Source organism: Numida meleagris, chromosome 1 (assembly GCF_002078875.1).
Source record: "Numida meleagris isolate 19003 breed g44 Domestic line chromosome 1, NumMel1.0, whole genome shotgun sequence".
Taxonomy (NCBI): Eukaryota; Metazoa; Chordata; class Aves; order Galliformes; family Numididae; genus Numida; species Numida meleagris.
In genome coordinates, this window is record NC_034409.1 from 55,414,256 (window position 1) to 55,434,992 (window position 20,737).

General features: G+C 44.3%; 2 protein-coding genes across 7 annotated transcripts in view; one reads left to right on the top strand and one right to left on the bottom strand.

Annotated features, from left to right (window-relative positions):
• Positions 1 to 241, bottom strand: part of HCFC2 (host cell factor C2) — a 21,107-nt gene extending 20,866 nt beyond the window's left edge. For both annotated transcript variants that reach the window (XM_021387136.1, XM_021387127.1), the window contains exon 1: positions 33 to 241. In XM_021387136.1, the coding sequence (XP_021242811.1) occupies positions 33 to 198 (166 nt within the window). In that variant the 5' untranslated portion in view covers positions 199 to 241. The remainder of the gene's footprint in view (positions 1 to 32) is intronic.
• Positions 3,594 to 20,685, top strand: GLT8D2 (glycosyltransferase 8 domain containing 2). 5 transcript variants are annotated; one of them, XM_021387277.1, is made up of 11 exons: positions 3,607 to 4,491; positions 6,343 to 6,468; positions 6,706 to 6,750; positions 8,193 to 8,288; positions 9,101 to 9,269; positions 11,113 to 11,230; positions 13,853 to 13,937; positions 17,123 to 17,235; positions 17,716 to 17,882; positions 19,467 to 19,579; positions 20,120 to 20,685. In XM_021387277.1, exons 3-11 carry the CDS (start codon positions 6,732 to 6,734, stop codon positions 20,290 to 20,292), a joined length of 1,053 nt encoding a protein of 350 aa, XP_021242952.1. In that variant the 5' UTR covers positions 3,607 to 4,491; positions 6,343 to 6,468; positions 6,706 to 6,731; the 3' UTR covers positions 20,293 to 20,685. The 5 variants fall into 5 exon arrangements, with proteins under 5 accessions (XP_021242984.1, XP_021242967.1, XP_021242960.1 ...); XM_021387309.1 differs by lacking the exons at positions 19,467 to 19,579; positions 20,120 to 20,685 and adding an exon at positions 18,847 to 19,106 and having other exon boundaries at positions 3,594 to 4,491; XM_021387292.1 differs by lacking the exon at positions 6,706 to 6,750 and having other exon boundaries at positions 3,606 to 4,491; positions 8,193 to 8,974.

Genomic DNA, 20,737 nt, shown 5'->3' on the forward strand with positions numbered 1-20,737 from the left:
CCGCGCCCGCCGCCCCGCCCCGCCCCGCGCACCCGTGTTGTAGACGTGCAGCTCGTCGGCGATGCCCTCGTTGCCGCCTCCGAAGATGATGACCAGCTCGCGGATAGCGACCGCGCGGTGCCCGTGACGGGAGCGCGGCACCGGCCCCGTGAAGGAAGACACCCGCCTCCAGCTCAGCCCAGCGGCGGCCGCCGCCATCTTAGCGCCGCTCCCACAATGCACCGCGCGGCCAGGACAGGCCGCGGGGAAGGAGGGAGGAAGGGGCAGCTCCGAGCCCGCGGGAGGCGGCGGGGCGGTCGCCGCAGGTCACGTGATGGCGGCGGGGCGGGAGCCCTACGGCCCTGAGGGGCGCGGCGGCGCGCACGCGTCCCTCAGAAATGGGCTGCTCGTCAGCTTGGTTGTGGCTGAGTATGCAGAGCGATAGGCTGCTTGATTTCCTACGTTCCAGTATGTGCCCATTGCCTTGTCCGTTTGACTCCAGCCCATGAGATATTTATAAACATCGATCAGATCCCTCCTCAGCTTTCCCTTCCCCACGCTGAATGGTCCCAGGGCTCTCAGCCATTCCTCATGAGGGAGATGCTCCAGGCCCCTCACCATCTTGGTTGATGCTCCGCTGGGCTCTCTAAAAGTTCCCTGTCTTTCTTGAACCAGGAAGCCCAGACCTGGACACAGCACTCCAGATGTGGCCTTAGCAGTGCAGAGCACAGGGGGAGGGTCACCTCCCTCGCCCTGCTGGCCGTGCTCTTTGTAATGCGCCCCAGGATGCCATTGGCCTTCTGGGCCACAAGGGCACACTGCTGGCTCATGGCCAACCTGTTTCCCACCAGGACACCCAGGTCCTTCTGCGCAGAGCTCCTTTCCAGCAGGTCAGCCCCTTCCCTGTACTGATGTGTGCGGTTATTCCTCTCCAGGTGTAGGACTTTGCATTTGCCCTGGGTGAACCTCATCAGGTTCCTCTCTGCCCAACACTCAAGCCGTGCTCTACCACAAAGTCCTGGTTCTTCTCAAAACAGGGCTGGGCCTGCCATGTGACACCTGCACGATGTCACATTCTTCCCTCCACCAATCTATCACCACCAAAACATCATGTTTATACCATTTATTTTATCCTTGAGAGTCACAGAGCACTCAAATCCCGAGGGACCTCTGAGGTCTCTGTGTGAAGCATGTGGCGGCCCAGGTGTGGGGCTGGCAGGGTATCCTGCTGAGGGACCTGTGCTTTTCACACGGGACAGTGACTGACTGTGGCCTCTCTCCCTCTTGCAGTGCATAACATTCATACCTGTGGCACTACTGGAGAGGAGCCTCTCATCTTCACTCCCCTGCTAGTCACAGTGTGAGAAGCATGGCAGCAGAGCAGGAATGGATATGTCCCATCTGCCATTACGTGTGCTAGGACATTGCCTACGTGGTGCCATGGCATCACAAGTTCTGTCTTGGTTGCATCCTGTGGTGGGGCAAGCAGAGGGAGAGCTGCCCGCTCTGCAGGAGGGTCATGGAAGTGGTCAAGGTTGCTGCATGGGATGATGATGAGGACCTGAACTTCATCATCTGGCCTCCAGCACCTCCTGTGCCTGCCTGCTTCCAGGAAGGTGTTGCTCCCACTTACAGCAGATCTAGCCCTTTGCTGTCCCCTTCGCTGTCCCCTTTGCTGTTGCCAGATGAGGAGGAGGATGAGGAGGCAGAGGATCAGGACAATGAGGAGGCAGAGGAGGACCCTATGGTGGGCAGTCTCTGCCTGAGGCCTGGGCAGCACCAAGAGATCCTAGTCGCTGTGCTGCCCTGGCTACACCAAGAGCTGCGAGCCATCTTTGACATGCACTGGTGGCCGGCAATGGCAGTGGAGGGCTTAATCCTGGATGCCCTGTGTGATGTGAGGCTGCATAGCCTCCAGGAGCTCCTCCAGGAGCTCGTCGACACCATTGTGCGCCAGCGCGACGAGGAGGCCCACAGACTGCTGGGTCTGCAGGGCACCCTTGTGTCAGGGGAGCAGGAGGAGGGCCCTGCAGACAGGGGGCAGGAGGACAGCCCTGCGGCTGCCGCTGGCCCTGCAGCGTCCCCGCAAGTGACTCTCATGTCATGGCCTGGACTTTCTGGCAGCAGTGTAACTCTCAACAGAGAGGGGCAGCCCAGGACAGCAGACGCTGACACTGCGCACATAGCAAGGGAACTGGAGGAGCCTCACAAGGAGATGGAGCTGGCGGCGGCAGCAGGTCCCTCTGCCTAGAGCAGCAGCCCCTCTGCTCCTGGCCACTTGATAGAGAGGGCCCAGCGGTCCCCGAAGAGGAACGCTGACAGTGACCAGGACCCATACCTGCCTTGGGAGAGGCCACCCCCTTGACTGCAGTAGCAGGGCTTACACTTAATCTCAGCTCTCTCCCATCTGGCAATGGGGTGAGCGCTGGGACGTGGGAAGCTGCCAGGGCTGCAGCCTGAGGACCCTCTGCCCAGGGCAGCAGCCCCTCTGCTCCTGGCCACTCACCGGGGAGGGCCCTGCAGCACCCTAAGAGGGGGGCCAACAGTGACCAGGACCCACACCTGCCCTGCAAGAGGCCACCCCCTCGGCTTACACTTTTTAATTAAAAATAAATTAATTTCTTAAGCATGACACAGAATCACAGGGTTGTATGTGTTGGGAGTGTCCTCTGGAGATCATCTAGTCCAACCCTCTGCTAAAGCAGGCTCCCCGCAGTGGGTTCTTTGTAATGCACCCCAGGATGCCATTGGCTTTCTGGGCCACTAGGGCATGCTGCTGGCTCATGGCCAACCTGTTTCCCACCAGGACACCAAAGTCCTTGTCTGCAGTGCTCCTTTCCTGCTGGCATTTTTGACACATATCACTAGATGCCCCCTTTTCCACTTTGTTATAATAGAATAACAATCGTTGTCAAACTTCTAAAATTATAAACCTGCATTTTAGATTAAATATGTAGGTTGCTCTGGAAGTAACGCCTCCTATTTATTTCCTTGGAAACTACAACAGAGATCAGGGGCAATATGACGCTGTTTAATAGAGCATATTGTCAGCTACCAAACACTGCTTTTCAACACAGTCATCACCACTGGCATTTTCCCCTGCAGTGAACAAGAGCCTGCATGCCACACACACAAAAATCTGCTCCAGCTGATGTGACTGACTGTCACTGTCACCACTGTTAAAACACCACCCACCACCTCACTGTGCTCACATCCACTGTTTGGTCTCCATAAACATTCTGCAAGCATTGATGAATTTCAGCGGGTGCCATTTTTTCCACATGGCACGTTTCAGTTCCACCTCTTTGCTTCACATTCACCTCCATGTCAGACACCTGTTTGTCAGACTGCCTCTCTGCTGCCATCAGACACAAGGCAACAAAATGTAGCGGAATACTGGTGGGAAGGTTCATCCTCTACTGCCATACCTCCGGCATCTGCCTCTGACATTGCAGGCCAACATCGTGAAATAGGAGACATTAGTTTCAGAGCAGCCGTTGTACTTTTTTGTAAGTTTTGCTCTGTCTCATGTGAAAAATAATTTAAGATATATTATTACTCCTTTCAACAGCGATGGAAGTCTTGTGTTAAAACGTATACATAATTGTAAAACATGGCTCAATTTATGTTGTTTTTAACATTGCAAAACATATAAAAGGAAGGTTCCTAGACAAGAGGAAGAAAAGAGAATTTGAGTAAAAAAAGTGCTACAGAACTAAAACTGTAAGAGCATTCCAGGAGAGCTTAGGAGGCTGAGTACCAACATCTGCTAGGTTCCTTAAACTCAAGCCCCTTTGATTCCAACCCAGACCCTTGGGTTTCGATTCTCTAATTTCTCAGAGATTTGGAGCAGAGGCAATTTAAGTCAGCGTGCATGTTCAGCGTTGAAGTTTGCAAATTTTGCTCAGTTTTATGCTTGCAAGAACTGTGCCAACAGACACTGGAAAAATGTTGGCTTTCATTTCAACTTTGGCATGCTGTTGTTTGGCTCTCGCACACTAGTTATCTGTTCACATTTACCTTAAATAATGATTAGAAACCTAACCTGCAACAGGACAGTTGAAGTAACTTCTGGAACAGTTTGTTTCCTTCTTTCCTCCACCCCCTTAAGACTTTTTGTCTTGTGGGATTTGTTTGCAATCTGCTAGTTGAAGCTCTGAGGCAAGTTTGCCAGATCTGGGGCTGCATCATCATTCAGCACATCTGGAAGTGGTTTATGGGCTCTCATTCCTTCAGTGCCGCGTCTGGACTCTGTGCTATTCCTCAGCAGCAGAGACAGAAAAGAAAACCAGCACAACTCCAAAGTAAACTTTGAAGAGTTTGAAAAAGGAATTGAATCTTAAAACTGATTCTGTGCCCTGTAAGGCCCTTGTACGGGGACTTTAAAGGAGGACGATGGGCAAGGAAGCTTTGGCAAGAGAGCTGACAGCTGTGGGCTATCTAGGATCCAAGTAAAAAGCTCTACAGCTCTTCAGGAGAAAGGAGTCCCGAGTACTGTGCTGCTTTGATGAGGTAAAAAGACTAATTATGCAGGAAATGTCTGAGCAGTAATGTCACTGTTTCTGAGATTTCCCTTCTGCAGCCCCTCATTTCGTTACAGTCTTTGGCAGCTGAGTTATGGACTGCCAGGTTCTAGGAACTAATGTCTAAATTCAGGAAAAATGAATAAATGTTTGAAGGGGAACAAATATTCCTCTCTTTCTCTAGAAACCAGTGGGTGTTCAGTCTGAGTCTCTGAAACTTTAGGAGCTTTGTAGTTTTGGAATGCAAACTTTTTTTGTCTGAGCCTTTCGGACTTCAGATTTTAAAATGTAAAACGTAGTTCAGTTTAAGTTGTTTTTATCATTGCAAAAGATATCTCGAGGCTGTGATTAGCCAACTTTCATTATGTGGTGATCATCAGTATTATTTGTGACTCTCATTACCAAATTAAAATTAAAAGGCAGTAGTCAGCTCCACTGAAGTCAGTGGAAAATTGGTGTTAGCTTGAATGAGTTGAGAATGTTACTTCAAGAGTGTAGGGCTTTTTGTTGTCTCTGTCCTTTTCTAAAGGAGTAAAATTTGTAATGGCTGATGCTACAATACTTGTGTAATATGCAAGAGAGGGGACATTTGAACAGCAGGCTTTTGTGACTGATATGTTTGTTTTCATATCTATGTAAATTAATGCCACATGAAGAGAGTGGGCTGCTGAAATGCAGACAAGGGCTGCAGATGTGAAAGGAATTTCTCTCAGAAATATTCCTCTCTTTACAATGTAGTCAGCTGTTGGGATCTAAATATATGCAAATAGAAGTGGCTTGTAAACAAAGCCTCATCTTTGCATTACGTATATTTTTATTACCATTTTACTTGCTAATCAAAAAGTGGAGTCTAATTCACCATACTCCCTCACCATCTGCGTTAACCAATGGGAGAGAGTCATTTTTGTGACTCAAGTTTCAAGAATTTTAGCCGTTCCATATTCCTTCTCAAGGAATCAGAATGAACTTCATTTTTATATGTGCACAGAAACTGTTATCTATCCTTATCTAGGCCCTAGTGGATCTGTGTGTGTGTAATGGGAAAAATGGATTTCAATTGCGTAGGTAGCTGCCGTAGTGGCGGAATCACACAGCTGTATCTTCCTTCCCTCCTGTCCCAACTTCTGTTGCTGTTTTTTTACTCTTATTTTTTCACAGAAACAGCACTAGTTGTAAACAATAGCAGTGCTTCCAGAACTCAAGAAAATGTTTTATGTTCCACAATTCTGTGTTTTATCAATTATGTTATTTCCTCTTGAGTTCCATGACTGCATAAAGTCATGATCACTCTTAGGCCTTGTTTAGAAGAGCAGTTTCAGGGAAGGCTACTTCACTTTCTTGAGCATCAGAAATACTATGCATAAATATGAGGGCAGCTCTGAAAGCAATGCCTCCAATTTTATGTTGGCCTACAACATCAGAGGCAGACGTTGGTGGTATGGCAGCAGAGGCTGAACCTTCCCACCAATATTCCAGTACATGTTGTTGCCATGTGACAGGTGGCAGCAGAGGGGCAGTCTGATAAAATGGTGTTTGACATGGGAGTGCGTATGAAGCAAAGGTGTGTCATTGAATTCTTCCATGTGACACTTGCTGAACTTTAATGGATACCAAACAGTGGATGTGAGCACAGTGAGGCGGTGGTGGTGCGTTTCAGCAGTGGGGACAGTGACAGTCACCTCTGCTGATGCAGATTTTTGTGAGCGCAGCATGAAGGCTCTTGCTCATCAGTGGCAAAAAGACACAGCTAATGGTGGTGGCTGTGTTGAAAAAATAGTCTTTTGTAGCTGAGAATTTGCTCTATCAAATAGTGTTACTGTGCTCTTTGTATCCATTGTAGTTTCCAAGAAAACAAATAGAAGGCACTACTTTCGGAGCAGCCTACATACAAGCCACTTGCACAAGTTCCCCTTTTACTGTTGTTGGTAGGACAAATCCTAGTTCGGGAAGTATACTCTGGCAAGAGGTTAGTATTTGTGATTGTTCTTATGTTTTACATGAGATCTGAGATAGATGTACGTGTATTTACAAATTGTACCTGATGGTGTTTAGACACTATTTTGTAAATTATTTTAAAATGTGTTAAAAATGTTAGTTATTACTGATGTAGGTGATTGGGCTGAATGTATTAAAACACAACGCATTTCAATTCTTTTTCTTCTCTCTCTCTCTCTCTCTTTTTTTTTTTTTTTTTTTACTACAGACCACAGTTCTTATCCAACAGCAAATATGGCTCTTTTAAAGAAAAGTAAGAGAGATTAAAAGCATTTTAAAAATATGTATTTTTAAAAGAGGGCAGAGTTGTCAAATGCAATTTCTCAAAACTGCTGTAACAGTTGCATGCAAATTTACAACTCTACTTTCACTAAATTATACTTAAACTTTATTATCAAAATAGGACCTTTCCTGTAAACTACATCAGATAAGTATGGTCGTAAATCCCACTAATTTGAGATTACTCACCAGTTTTCTGCATGATACTTACGGTGCTGGGCTTTCCCTCTAAGAGCACAGGTAATGGCCAGTTCCATGTGGGTGCACCCAGAGCACCCAACGTGGCTTTTTAACAGAGCTCTGTGCAGTAATGCTGTTCTTAACTTGTTGAAATGTGGCCCTGAGAAATTTGGGTTCACATCAGCTGTCAGGATCAATGACTGAAAATGGACCACTGTGTGCCCTCAGTAGTACACTCAAATTTCACTGAAGCCAATGGCTTTTTCTCAGCTGATGTGAGTCATAGAGTCATAGAATTGCTCAGGTTGGAAAAGACCTTCAAGATCATCAAGTCCAACCGCAAGTCAGTGCAGCTGGTGATGTGTGTGCACCAATTTCAACTTATTCTCATGCTCAGCTCTAGTCAATAGCCCCTTTTGAATCAAACAGTTTAAAACTTCCCTTTGCTCTTTTGTACACCTTAAATATTTACCAACACCTTTATGATGGTACAAAAGTAATGAAGAAGATCCAAAGACCTCCATGGTGTATTTCTTCTCCGTCATCCCACTGAGCTGTCCTGTACTCACAGTTGGTTTATGTTGGATGACTTAAACTTGTACGACCCAGACTGGTAGGAACTGCGAAATCATAATATACAGCAAAGCATTTGCTTTTGCATGTTCTGCTTTGATTTTACTAATTAAAGTGTCAAAATGCTTATGTAGTTTCAAATATTTTGCAATAAACCTTACCTGGTTTCAGTGGCATGCTGGGTTTATTTTTCTAGTGCTGTTAGGATTTTGCTCAAGTATACCTTCAAGATCTGCATGTTGAAATCACTTTTTTTTCTTATTTCTGAAGGACGTGTGAGTGAAGGAAAATGGAGGTAAAAATAATTTGTTCTTGAAGGCCCACAATGTTGCCTATGAAAAGAAGCTCCAGGCCTCTAGTAGTATTCAGAAGCATGAATTTAATAGTATGGATAACCCAGACGTGTTGGGAGCTGAGTGATTTAGTGAGCAATCTATCATTGAAAATCAGATGTTTGGAAATAATTGGAAAGGGGTAGAGATGCATTATGTTGTTAACACAGCATTAGTAGTTTGATCAAATAGCAAGAGCAGGGAGACTTTCGCAAACACAGCAGATACTTTTTATGATATGTAATGGTTGCAAATTGTATTTTTTAAAAAATGTACAATTAGTACTCTAGCTATTACAGTGATCCTTAACACATTCTCCATTTTGTTTCAGTTAACCAGATCTTACTGTTACTTCTTATATTAACTGTGTGTGCAATTCTGTACAACAAAGTTCACAAAGCACCACCTGCCTTAGAGAATGAAGCAGGTAAATGACTTCTGTTTCATTTACGTTTCTGATTTATAGTTCTTTCCTCTTCATTTGAGCAGTTTTTTGTTTTGTTTTGTTTTCTTTCCCCCTAATTAAACCAGTTTGCCTCGCAGTAAATGAGCCATTTAAGCTGTTGCATCTGGTCTGGGATGCAGAAGTATTTTGCTTCTGAATTCCTCAAATAAAATAGCGTGAGAGTGACTAAGAATTGTCCTCCTGCTTCAAATTTTTATCCAGATGTCACTGATGAAGTTGGAAGCTGGTGTATATCTTTGTTTACACTGAACACTATTTTTTTTCCTTGTTATTATTAGCAACTTCCTCATGGTACAGAACTTTGCACTATTCCTTTCTAGTGTGCTTCCCAAAGAAGGGAAGCTCATGCAATTGCACCAGCCCTCCCACTTCCCTCCTTCCTTTGATAATTTTGGAATCTATCGTTCAATTTGTTCTAAATATAACTGAGAAGTCTCAAAGGTATTCAGACTTCTTCAGGTTTCATGTGAATAAGCAGCTACATGGAGGACAGCCTGAATTGTGTCCCTGTTGAGTAGAAGGTACAGAGAACTCTGTTCTGTGTTCTATTTGAAGACATCCAACAGTCCTGTCCACCTACATGTGGTTCTGGATTAGCAACAGCTCATGCTACGCGTCTTGGCGGATGTGGATGTGTATAGGATGTGGTAAGGAAACGGGGTGATTGTGATATGATTCCACTGTTTGTAGAGCTTTGTGCTCACTCGTGTGTTCCAGATAGGATACAAAATTCTCTTGATTTTCTATTATAACATATAGTTTGTTTCTTGTAGTTGACTTGGAGAATCCTAAGGAAATGGAGGAAGAAATCCCAGTTGTAATCTGCGCTGCTGCAGGCAGAATGGGTGCAACTGTAGCAGCAATCAGTAGCATCTACAGCAACACAGAGGCTAATGTTTTGTTCTACATAGTTGGACTGAAGAACACCATTCCACATATTCGGTATATACCCGCCTTATTTTATTTCATGCTGTAATTATGACCAGGTTGTTGTTCTCCTTAGCATGGGCATAAACTTTAGAGGACTTTTCAGGAAATTGCTTCTTCCTTCTGCTTAAGTAGTGCTATTGCTATTGGTCCCCAAGATTGCCTACGTTTAGGAATAAGGATCATTTTGCCCCACTCATGGTACTGACTAGTGTAAAGGGGTATGAAATAGCCAGACTAAGTCCATAGCTGTGCGTTTCTGCCTTTTGTGCCTGCAGAAAAATATCTAATAAGGTAAGTGACAAGCTTACTTGTTGCATGCCTGCTTTGTGGCACTGTGCTCACCTCATGTGGAGTCGTGTCTTCAGCTTCAGAGTAGCAAAGCCTGCTGCTGCCTAACGCTAATTTCAGGTAAGAGGGAGTGGTAAAGGTTTGAAATAGAGGCCCAGGGAAGCTAGTAATGAAAGCATGTTTGGATGTTAAATTCAAATGTTCTCTACAAATGGAGGTGCGGTGTGAATCAAAATTAAAGCAGATTGTTCTGGTAGTTCTTGCCTCTTACTGCTTCTGTAGCTTGTGTACTCACAAAATGTGTCAAAGTGAAAAGATGCGATGAGTTTTTCCAATCCAATTCATCAATGATCTGGAAGGTAGAATATAGAATATTCTCTCTAAATCTGCAGTTGGCATGAAGCTGGAAGAGACACTGAGCAGCATGATGAGCTGCAAATAAACTGATGACGAGTTGGAAAAATGAGCTGTAAAATGTGATGAAGTTCAAGAGAGGTGGAAATAACTGATTGTGTTAGCTCCAGGTGAAGCAGGAGTTTCATAGAATCACAGAATAATTAAGGTTGGAAAAGATCACTAAGATCACCTAGTCCAGCCATCAACCCATCCCCACCATGCCCACTGACCACATCCCTCCGTGCCACATCCACACGGTTCTGCAACACCTCCAGGGACAGTGACTCCACCACCTCCCTGGGCAGCCTGTGCCAGTGCAGCACCGCTCTTTCTGAGAAGAGATGTTTCCTAATATCCAACGTGAATGGAATAATAGATTCTATTTGATAGCACTTGCCAGAGAGTATAGGAACTCCAGGTGCATAGTAATACGAGTGTAATTTAAGATAGGTCAGACAGAAGCTTTACTATGATCATAGTGAGAGAGCAAGGGTGCAGAGGGATAGATGCTGTCTCAGTGTTCTCTAATTATGAACTTGGAGTCCCTGTATTCTCTGATACACTCATTTGGAAAGCTACAGAGCTATGACTGATGACACTATTGTGTGTGGACATGTGCACGTGCACACACACACACTTCATAGTGGGATATACTTGTGGATGTATACGGCCTCTGGAGATGTGAGGGAAATTTGTTCTGATCTCCTTGGCATTGCTACTGCACCAGAAAAAAGTATAGTATTTAGTTTTGTGTGCTTTACTTAGGGAATGATTTAGAAGAGAAGTCAAAGTTGAACAACAAGCAATGATGACACGAAATCTGACAAAATATTGAACAAAAAAGTTATTCTGAAAAAGTAGCTTTTCCCTCTGCTAAACTGTAAATATATGTGATGGTCATCTTGAAGAACATAAAACTGTAAAAGGGAAAAAACTAACCTGTTCTTTAAAAGCACAGCAGATAGGATAAGAAAAAAGTGGTTTATAGTAAGAAAGACTGGGAAAATGACCTTTAGTGCTAGTGGTGATGAAAGATGTGTTGCTGTAGACAGAAGTGGTTGGAAAGACCAAGTGAGCTTCCAAGGCCTCTTATTCTCCTATAAGTCTGAGTTAATAATGGAAATACTTGCTAAATTCTGAATATTTATCACTTTTTATTTTTTAATCACAGAAAATGGATCGAAAATTCTAAACTGAAAGAAATAAAATTTAAGACTGTGGAATTCAACCCCATGGTACTAAAAGGAAAAATCAGACAAGATGCATCGCGTCCTGAGCTACTGCAGCCTGTGAGTCGACAAACATCACATAACCCATTTTCAGGATTTTAATGCTCATTGCATTTTGAGATGTCCCAGTTCTCTGTTCTATTACACAGGAAGGGTATAACTCAAAGAAGCCACTTCAGGTCCAATGCTAAGCTGTCACTCAAGAGGGAAATGTGCACTGTAACAAGCTCCTTGCAACTTTTCTGTTTTGCTGGGACCTCATCTATTTGGTGACATAAACTCAGTGACCTGAATGTGTTGTTTAGAAGAGGAAAGGTGTAATAGTGTTCTTTGTGCCTCTGTGATGTCTAGTGGGCTGCAATCTGCTGATGTCTGGGATTAATTCAGAGACTAGAAACTAAAATATTGCTGGCTGACAAGAGGCAAATCAGATGTTAGGAATTATTAGTAAAGGAGTTAGGAACAGAACAGAGAATAACGTTATGCCACAATGTAAATCCATAGTTTGCCCACCACCCTAAATACTATGTGCAGATTTAGCCCACTTATCTCAAAAGGACATAGCACTACTGGAAAAGTTTTAGGTCTGAACAGAGCGTTTATTCTTGTTGCCCTTCTCTGAGCCTGTGACATTTCCAATACATGGAAAGAATTTCATGCAATAATTGAGAGAGTGATTTAATACTCTTTAGCCTAGAAATGGCCTTCTGGTGTGAAAACAGTAGAGATCTACAGAACTGGCTGGCATGGAGGTCAGAATAGAGGATGATTACTTACTGTCTCTTCTAATACAAGAGCTAAAAGCTATTCAGATAATTTAGTAGGAGGAACAGTCAGATCAAAGAAGAAATGTTGCATATTTTTCAAGCAGTGAATACTAAACCTCTAGAACTTGTTGCTAAAATATCTTGTGAACATAATAAATTCACAGGGATTCAGTGGAGACTGAAGTGGACTACATCTGGTTCAAGAAATCTTCTTGAGCTGAAAATATACGAAAGCTATGGAACAGCTTTTCTGTATGCTTACTCTGTTCTTACATTTGTCTGAGCATCTCTGCTTAGGACCACTCTGACAAGTGCTGGGTGAAATGGTGGTCAATATGGTTGATGCTCATGACTTTTCCCTCTGTTGTGTTCATTGTTGCTACTGTAGAAAATGCTATCCCACATCTGTGCTGCTAGTCAAATCATTCCTATAGAGTGGAAAGATGACTGCATTAACTGTGAGTCTAACACAGTTCCGGTCCAGGGAAATTATCCTTTCTCTTTACTCAGCACTGGTGAGACTGCATTTAGGACAGTGTTGTCCAGTTCTTAGCTTCCCAGTACCAGAAATTTATGGATTTACTGAGGTCAGTCCAATACAGGGCTGCAAATGTGATGAAGGGACTGGAACATCTGTATATGAGGAGAGGCAGACAGAGCTGGGACCATTCAGCCTGCAGAAGAGGAGGCTCTGAGGGATCAATGTGTTTATTAAATACCTGATGGGCGGGATGAAGACAAGGGAGCCAGACTCATCTCAGTAGTGCCTGCTAGTAGGGCAAGAGGCAGTGTGCACAAATTCAAAACATAACATTCAATCTCAACACAAGGTAAATCTTTTTTTTTTTATGATGAAGGTGGTCAAGCACTGGAGCAGGATGTGATGTCTCCATCTGTGGAGATATTCAGAACCCAGCTGGACAGAGTCCCAAGCAATCTGTCCTAGTGGACAGTCCTTGAGCAGAGGGAATAGACTGGAGGGATCTCTATTCCAACATAAATGATTCTGCGATTCTGATGAAAGAGCAACTATTTTGGATTGCTTGATTAGGCCCACAGTAAACAAAATAGGGATAAATAATTAATAATAATGGGATCAAGACGCTGCTAAAGCTACATGGAGGAAGCAGATGATAGTTGGCCAGTGCGCAATGATGAGAGAAATCGAAACAGAATATTAATTGAGACAGCGTCATCTGAAAATCCGGGAAGAAAATTCTGTATCCCCAGTGTGGTGTTAGAAAGCAGCATTCCTTGATTCCTCATGATACTTGCTGAGTGACTTGACAAGGCAAGCGCGTGCTCTCAGAGTTCAGGTTCTACATTTAAGCAGTAACAACATACATATGCAATACATTGGCATACATACTCATTCTTTTCCAAGAACTCATCAATATATGCTAGTGTCCTTCTGAGCATGCATGGTAGGAGCCTCTGGTGGTCTTGGACCACATACTTCTTGTCATTTTTCCACCATCAGTTTCATCACAGTGACTTTTGGCTGACTGTTGGCTGTTTTTCCCCAGTTTGGCAGATTTCCATTGCTTGTTATGCCGTAATGAGCAACTTTCTATCTTGGTGCACTATAACCCAGAACAATATATGTGAAATCCAAGAAAAAAGTCCTTGCACTCAGTGGATGCAAAGATGAAAGAAGTCTATTGTGACTTCAGTGCTTTTGTGAAGCAGGATCGTTGAGAAAAAGAAGGCTGTTCACACACCAAGCAAAGCTAAACTGGAAAGTTTTAGAGCTAGCATAGCATTCGTTGATTCCTTTTCTAAACTAATATATTGGTCCTTAAACTAATATACTGATCCCTATTGCTAAACCAGCCTTTATTAATAGAAGCTTGAGACTAATGCATTAAACTGCTTTGACATTCAGTATTTACTCTTTTTTTTCCCTATTTAATAGCTGAACTTCGTTCGATTTTATCTTCCTTTGCTTATCCAGAAACATGAGAAAGTCATATATTTGGATGATGATGTCATTGTTCAAGGTAAGCTGTCCCCAAAAAGCAATTCCCAGCAGAACGGGAATAAAACTTATTGCAGCTTTCCTGGTCATCTCCAAATACAGGATATAATGAAAAGCGAGGAAGCTGCTAGGAATGTTGCACTTGTGAAAGTGCTGAATTATCTGTTTGTTTATTTAGAGGAAATTCTGAAGAAAAGCATGTCTCTACATGTCTGCTGAATAGTTGATTTTGATCAAAATTATATGCACTGTTTTCATTTAAATTAGATTTGGTCAATTGCTGAAAGATATCTTGGTTCTCACTTGGGTGCTGCAATATTTAGTTGTGCATGTGACTTGTGTTTCCTGCTAGCATTCAAATTCCCACACATGTTGGCAGCGCCTTACCCAGAATTGCTGTTTGTTTCTGAGAGCAGGACAAAGTTACTCAGCTAGGAGGGCTAAAACCCCAAATACTAAAAATGTGATTTTGAACATCTTCAGCTCAAAATCCAGAGCAATTTTCAGATCATGATCAAAGATTAACATTAGAGTTCCTAGACAAATAGGAAGAAAACAGAAAAATCCTAAGAATCATATACATATGTATATGTTTCATACAAATAAATCAAATTAGAGGAACAGTTCCTTTTTTTTTTTTTAAAGATGAATTTCTGACCCCTCACTTGACCTGCATCTCTCCTTCCTGCACCTATACAGACAATCGCCAGAAAGGAGATTACTTTCAGCCTGAATTAGCTTCCTGGTAGGACTCAAGCAGGATTCCCACAGAAAGCAAGGAGGTGGCCTGTAGCAGAGGGGAAGCAGGGCTTTCTCTTTCATTAGGGTATGCCAGATTATGTCAGCTGATAGTGCTTCTGGAAACACAGAGTAAGGTGCAGTTTTACATTACAGCTAATGGTAGGCTGCTGCCTACTGAAGTGGCCTCTCCTGTCCTCAGGCAGCTCCTGTTACTTCTCTTGTTTCGTATCTACAGTTGTGCAGCTGTGAAACAAGCTGACTCGGCTGCTCGACTTGGCAGAAAACGAGCTATGTTAAAAAACAAAAACAGAAACCAACCAACCAAAAACATAACAACAACAAAACGCAAAACCCTTTTTTCTCCTTGTTTCTTCAGTCAGCTTAGTTTGCTCACCTTTGGGCCGAGTAAACGTAGGGCCCAGAAGAGGAAAATAAGTTTGAGCATGTGGGAGGGGAGGCGGAGGGTGGGAGTCTCCGTTTTGCCAGCTGCTTATCTGTAATGTGAGAGAGCACTCTGATATGTCTGGAATGGGAGGGAATAGGAGCTCTGACAAGGTAAGGAGTGAATGGAGATTTCAGGGTTTAATTTGGGGTTTATTTGTTGGTCAGCTGCTTTCTGCAGAGCAGTAATGAAATGAAACATGCTGAACTTTTGGAACAAGATCCAGAGAGGCTGTGGAGTCTCCTTCTCTAAAAATGTTCACAACCCACCCAGATACTTCCCTCTGGAACCAACTGCAGGGAGCCTGCTTTAGCAGAGAGTTGGACTGGATGATCTCCAGAGGACGCTCCCAACACATACAACCCTGTGATTCTGTGTCATGTTTAAGAAATTGATGTATTTTGATGTATTTTAAATGTAAGCCGAGGGGGTGGCCTCTTGCAGGGCAGGTGTGGGTCCTGGTCACTGTTGGCCTTCCTCTTAGGGGGCTTGCAGGGCCCTCTCTGCTGAGTGGCCAGGAGCAGATGGGCTGCTGCCCTGGGCAGAAGGACCTCAGGCTGCAGCCCTGGCAGCTCCCCACTTCCCAGTGCTCACCCCATTGCCACCCTGGGGGACGTATCCCCACCCAGCTCACCTCTCTCTGCTGCTGCATGTGCGCCCCATGGGGCCCCAGCTGCCTGAGCCGGACAGGCCAGGGAGATACAGGTGTTGGCTGTAGGGACGGGCACTGACAGCTGCTGCCAGCAGTGCCCAAAGCACAGCCCAGCACCCAAGACAAATGCTCGCTCCACCTCCAAGCCTCGCACACGCACTCGGCAGGAGTCCAGGCACGAGACTGACTGGGCCAGGCTCTGCCTGTGCCCAAAGATGAGCAGTGAGGGTGCTGCAGTCACAGCCTGTTGCTCGGTGATGTCACCGCAGTCCTTCTGCCCCCACAGGAGTTGCCCCAGCAGCACTTTGTGTCTGTGTGTCTGCACGTGTGTGGGGGGGCAAGTGCAGTGTCCACTCCCTGATTGTAGGGAACCTGCCTTAGCAGGCAGGTTCCAGAGCTCCCTTCCAACCCCCATGATTCTGTGATTCTGTGTTATCACTCTCTCTCTCTCTATTCTTTTTTTCCCCTGCTTTTCTCTTGAAAAACTCAAGCTGTTTAGAATCAGGATAAAATACCTATTAAAGCATATCAAACTTGAACAATTAGCAACAGTCTCGCTAATTCAAGCTTCTTTTCTGGGTGGGGCGTAAGTCCTATCTCGTGTTTTCCAACTGGGATGGTGATTTTGGAGAATTATTGTTTCTGAAATGGTAGTGTTACTCTTTGCCGTTTGAGGAATATTTTGGCCTTTTATTGAGCTTTCCTAGCAATAGCAGCTTCATTTGTCGTGGCCTACCCAAGGAGTGTGGGCAGAGCTGCCACCCACCAGCTCAGGCTGCCCACAGCTCCATCCCACCTGGCCTTGAATGCCTCTGGGGATGGGGTATCCACAGCTTCTTTGGGCAGATATCATGCGTTAGACTATTTCCCTCCATCAGGAGGGAGCTGGGTGGGCTGGGAAGCCACCAGTGTGACGGGCGCCTTTTAGCTGGCCAGCGCTCATCAGTCAGCATGGGCAATACAGGTATCTTACTAAGAGGTGTGAACACAGTAATATCAAGGAAAACAAAAAACCAAAAACCAACTGAAGAGGTTCTTCTGAGGGAAAGAACTAATAGAACGCATAACTCTGTAACCAGGCTTCTTAACAGTGTAATCAGCTTCTGCTTTAGACACTGTTGGATGTTCAGACCAGATTATCATCATCAGTATTCAATACATCCATACCTAAAGGTAGACATTCAGATACAGGACTCGAATTTGAAAATTTTCCCATATTGCAAAATTCAGCCTCGATTGATATCTAGACTGTCTGCTGAAACTGTCGAGTTTGTAACTAACATATACGAGAGCAGAAGTTATCCTGTCACCCTGTCATCTGTGTAGCAGTGCGGTACGTTTGTTCTTACGCTCCCCAACTTTGTGTGAACAGGCGACATTCAGGAACTCTACGACACGAAGTTGGCTCCCGGCCACGCTGCGGCTTTTTCAGATGATTGCGATCTCCCTTCCACACATGAGATGGTTAGAAGCGTAGGGATGCAGGTGAGATGCCGTTCTGTAATTCTAATCACGGATGTATTGACTCTTGAATGTAATACGGTTCTGTATCTTCCCCATGTGTATGTAGCGACAGGACGAGGATGTAGTGACAGGACAAAGGGAAATGGCTTTAAACTGGAAGAGGGTAGATTTAGACTGGATATCAGGAAGACATTCCTTACTGTGAGGGTGGTGAGACACTGGCACAGGTTGGACACATTTGGAGTAAGCTACAGACAGATGAAAATGTGGTGAGGAGGGAGCTTTATAGAACTTACATGGTACAGTATTGTGGAAGAAGTAATTCAGTAGCTGGGAGCACCGTGCCTTTCAACCCCATGTCATATGGAAATCGAGACAGGTAATCATCATCTCTAAACTCAGCTGGGAGTGCCTGTTTAGTAATATAGAGCTGCACTTACTCGTACGTTTGTTGAGATTCACAGGGGATAAATATATTTCTTTTTTTTTTTAACTTCCTAGAACACATACATGGGATTCCTGGACTACAGAAAGCAAGCCATTAGAGACCTTGGCATCAGCCCCAGCACCTGCTCCTTCAATCCTGGCGTAATTGTTGCTAACATGACCGAATGGAAAAATCAGCGGCTCACAAAGCAGTTGGAAAAGTGGATGCAAAGAAACGTAGAGTACGTATAGAAATCTCCCTTTGCGCTTAACTGTAAAATGAGCATTAAAGTATCTTCTGTTTGTAAGCTCTTTAAAGACTATAACAGTCTTTTCTTTGCTTCACGAAATCCCAAAGTAAATTTCCACGTGCTTAAACCTGATCAATAGTGCAACAGGAAACGCCACCTGGAATTTCAGTCTTGTGTTTTTTATCACAAACCACACTCAGTCCTGAGGGGCACTGAGAACACGTGGCTCTTGTTTTGGGTGACCAGTCTCACCTTGGTTCAAGCCACTTACGGTCTTCCCTTCTTGAGGCTGGTGTAGAGAGGAAGGAATATTTCCTTGTCTGTGTGGGGTCTCTCCACTTGAGATGCCATCGGGTATCCCATTCCTTAAATACCAATGGAAAACACTTCTTCCTCTGTAGATGAAATGAACCTGACGTGAAAGATAATTTTGTGGCTCTGACTAGGAAGTCGTGAATACAGCAAGACAGTGTTCATTTTTTTGTTCATTGTTAATCTGCTTGCAAATTTGACGCTTTCTTTTCCGGCAAGGGCTTAAATTTAGGAAAGCTAAATTGAAACACAACGATTTGTGCTTTTGGACTCCGTTCATTATGGGTAATTTTCAGAGCTGGACAAAGGAATAAAGACACACACAATAAGCGTGTGAATGAATGAAATGCTCCATGGCTTTCTCTTACTCTGCTTAAGGAACGTTCTGAAAGGCCAGCCACTGCTATGCTTCTGAAGAGCTTGAAAAAGACCTCCGTGAACATCACTGCAGATTCGATCTAGAAAGATGATTTCGTACCATAGTAACATGCTTGCATTCCTTTCACCTCAATATTGAAACCGCGGTGAACCAAATTGCTTTGTTAGGAGTAAAAAAGTGCTTTTGAAAGTTACCGTTTTTATCGATTTGTTGCTCTGTAGCCTCCGAGCACCTCTTGATGCTTTTCGGGCTTCCTCCTTGCAGGACTCAGCATGCAGCGCAGTGTCCTGCAGGTGGTGTGGCTGCTCCCACCTGCTGCCCGGCCAGGCCTGGAGCACGCTGTGGCCAGAAATCTGCCTGCTGCCACTTAAGCCTCCCTTCACGGTAGTTTGGCTTTCTTTTTTTTTTTAACCCTGGATTTTTCATAGAACTCACAAGAAATTAAGATCCTTTAGATGCTGGTTTATACTAACTGGTCTGCCAAGCCTGCTCTGAAGTTAACTTCAGGCCTCTAAGCTGGGCAGGTGGGAAGCAGAAGGAAGGCAGAGGGAATGAAATGCATGGCAGCATGTACATCTTCTTCAAGGAACCAGGCTAAAATATGTTTGATTCCTTTACGTCGACAACTTTTTTTTTTTCCTGCTGTAAACTCTTTCAGCCTCATAGACTACAGGCAGTGTACAGAGTAGTCAGCTTCGCATTGGGTCTGACTCCCAACAACCTACTCCACAAGAACTGGAGCTCCAAACACAGGCAATTAACAGCATTAGAAAGGAGTAACGCCGAAAACCAGGCTGCTCAGCATACTTGCATTTTTAGTTGTCTGATTTTTGTGCTACAGACTCTTTGATTGAAGTTTGAGCATTTTCTTTGTTCTTTTGCAGGGAAAACCTCTACAGCAGCACCCTCGGGGGAGGCGTGGCAACCTCTCCGATGCTGATAGTCTTTCACGGAAAGTATTCCGCTATTAATCCTATGTGGCACATACGGCATCTCGGTAAGTTTAACTCTGCGCCAATTTGCAGCTGGAACTAAATAAAGCGAGAGGTGCTTAAGATTCCAGTGCAGGACCTTACATTAGTTACAGGACTGCAGAATAATCCATCTAGATTTTCCTCATCCGTGGAAAAGAACGTATGAAAGATCTGAAAAATCAAATCAGACACTCTTGGCAGGCACAGCAGAAGCACGTGGGATGCCTGGCAGTCTCTGTGCAGCTGACATTCTGGAGGATGTAGCTGGCATTCACCTGGCAATGGTGACTTATCCTGAGAAGATAATAGCTCAGCTAGCACAGTAAAGCGAACAGTAGGATGAAGCTGTATGTAAATCCCAGCTATGGCAGGATGTTGCTGTTGAGAGGAAGCTGAAATTTTTCAGACGCGGAGTTAAAGAGGCCTGAAATTGAAAAAGGCTGCTCTATCACAGAGTTGGTTGCCTACTGACAGGTGAAACCACGCTAATCAGGCTTTTTAAAACAACAAACAAACAAACTGTATTTACCTCATTGAGTAGTGTCTTCCATGTACCCATACAGGTTGGAGTCCCGATACCCGGTATTCAGAGCATTTTCTTCAAGAAGCTAAGTTACTTCACTGGAATGGGAGATACAAACCTTGGGACTACCCCAGTGTTCACACTGATCTCTGGGAAAACTGGTTTATTCCCGACCCTTCAGGGAAGTTCAAATTAACGCGTCCTGACAGCTGATACCGAAAACACTTCATCGCATTCAAACCCTTTGGTCTGCAGTATGCAAATAGTTGGAGACGCAACACATCAAATTGTATAACTAACTGAGTTTAGACAATTATTTCTTAAATATTGCCATAAAATGACCATCGGTTTTGAGGGCTTACGGGTGGAGTGTTAGTTACACAGTTCACGTTATTTTTACTTTCAAACACGGTGAGGAAACAAGTTTACTTTACAATGAAATATTTTTGTTAAATATTTACTGTGGTGAAGTCAGACAACGCGTTTCAATGTGAGGTCCAGTATCTGCCAGCAGAAAAAAATCTACAAAGGAAATGCTTGCAATATTAGATACGAGGTGTTTTCAGCCTACCAGGTGACACTGAGCAGCTCAAAATTAAAATTTGGGCAGCGTTCTAATAAGTAGAATTCAGCTGCATGGCGATCATTTTGCAGTTTC

Bases quoted from the DNA above. Each gene is read 5' to 3' on its own strand.
- GLT8D2 (XM_021387285.1), top strand. The intron at 17,236-17,715 runs GTGAGATGCCGT...TTAACTTCCTAG, and splicing joins TTAGAAGCGTAGGGATGCAG to AACACATACATGGGATTCCT. The intron at 19,580-20,119 runs GTAAGTTTAACT...GTACCCATACAG, and splicing joins GTGGCACATACGGCATCTCG to GTTGGAGTCCCGATACCCGG.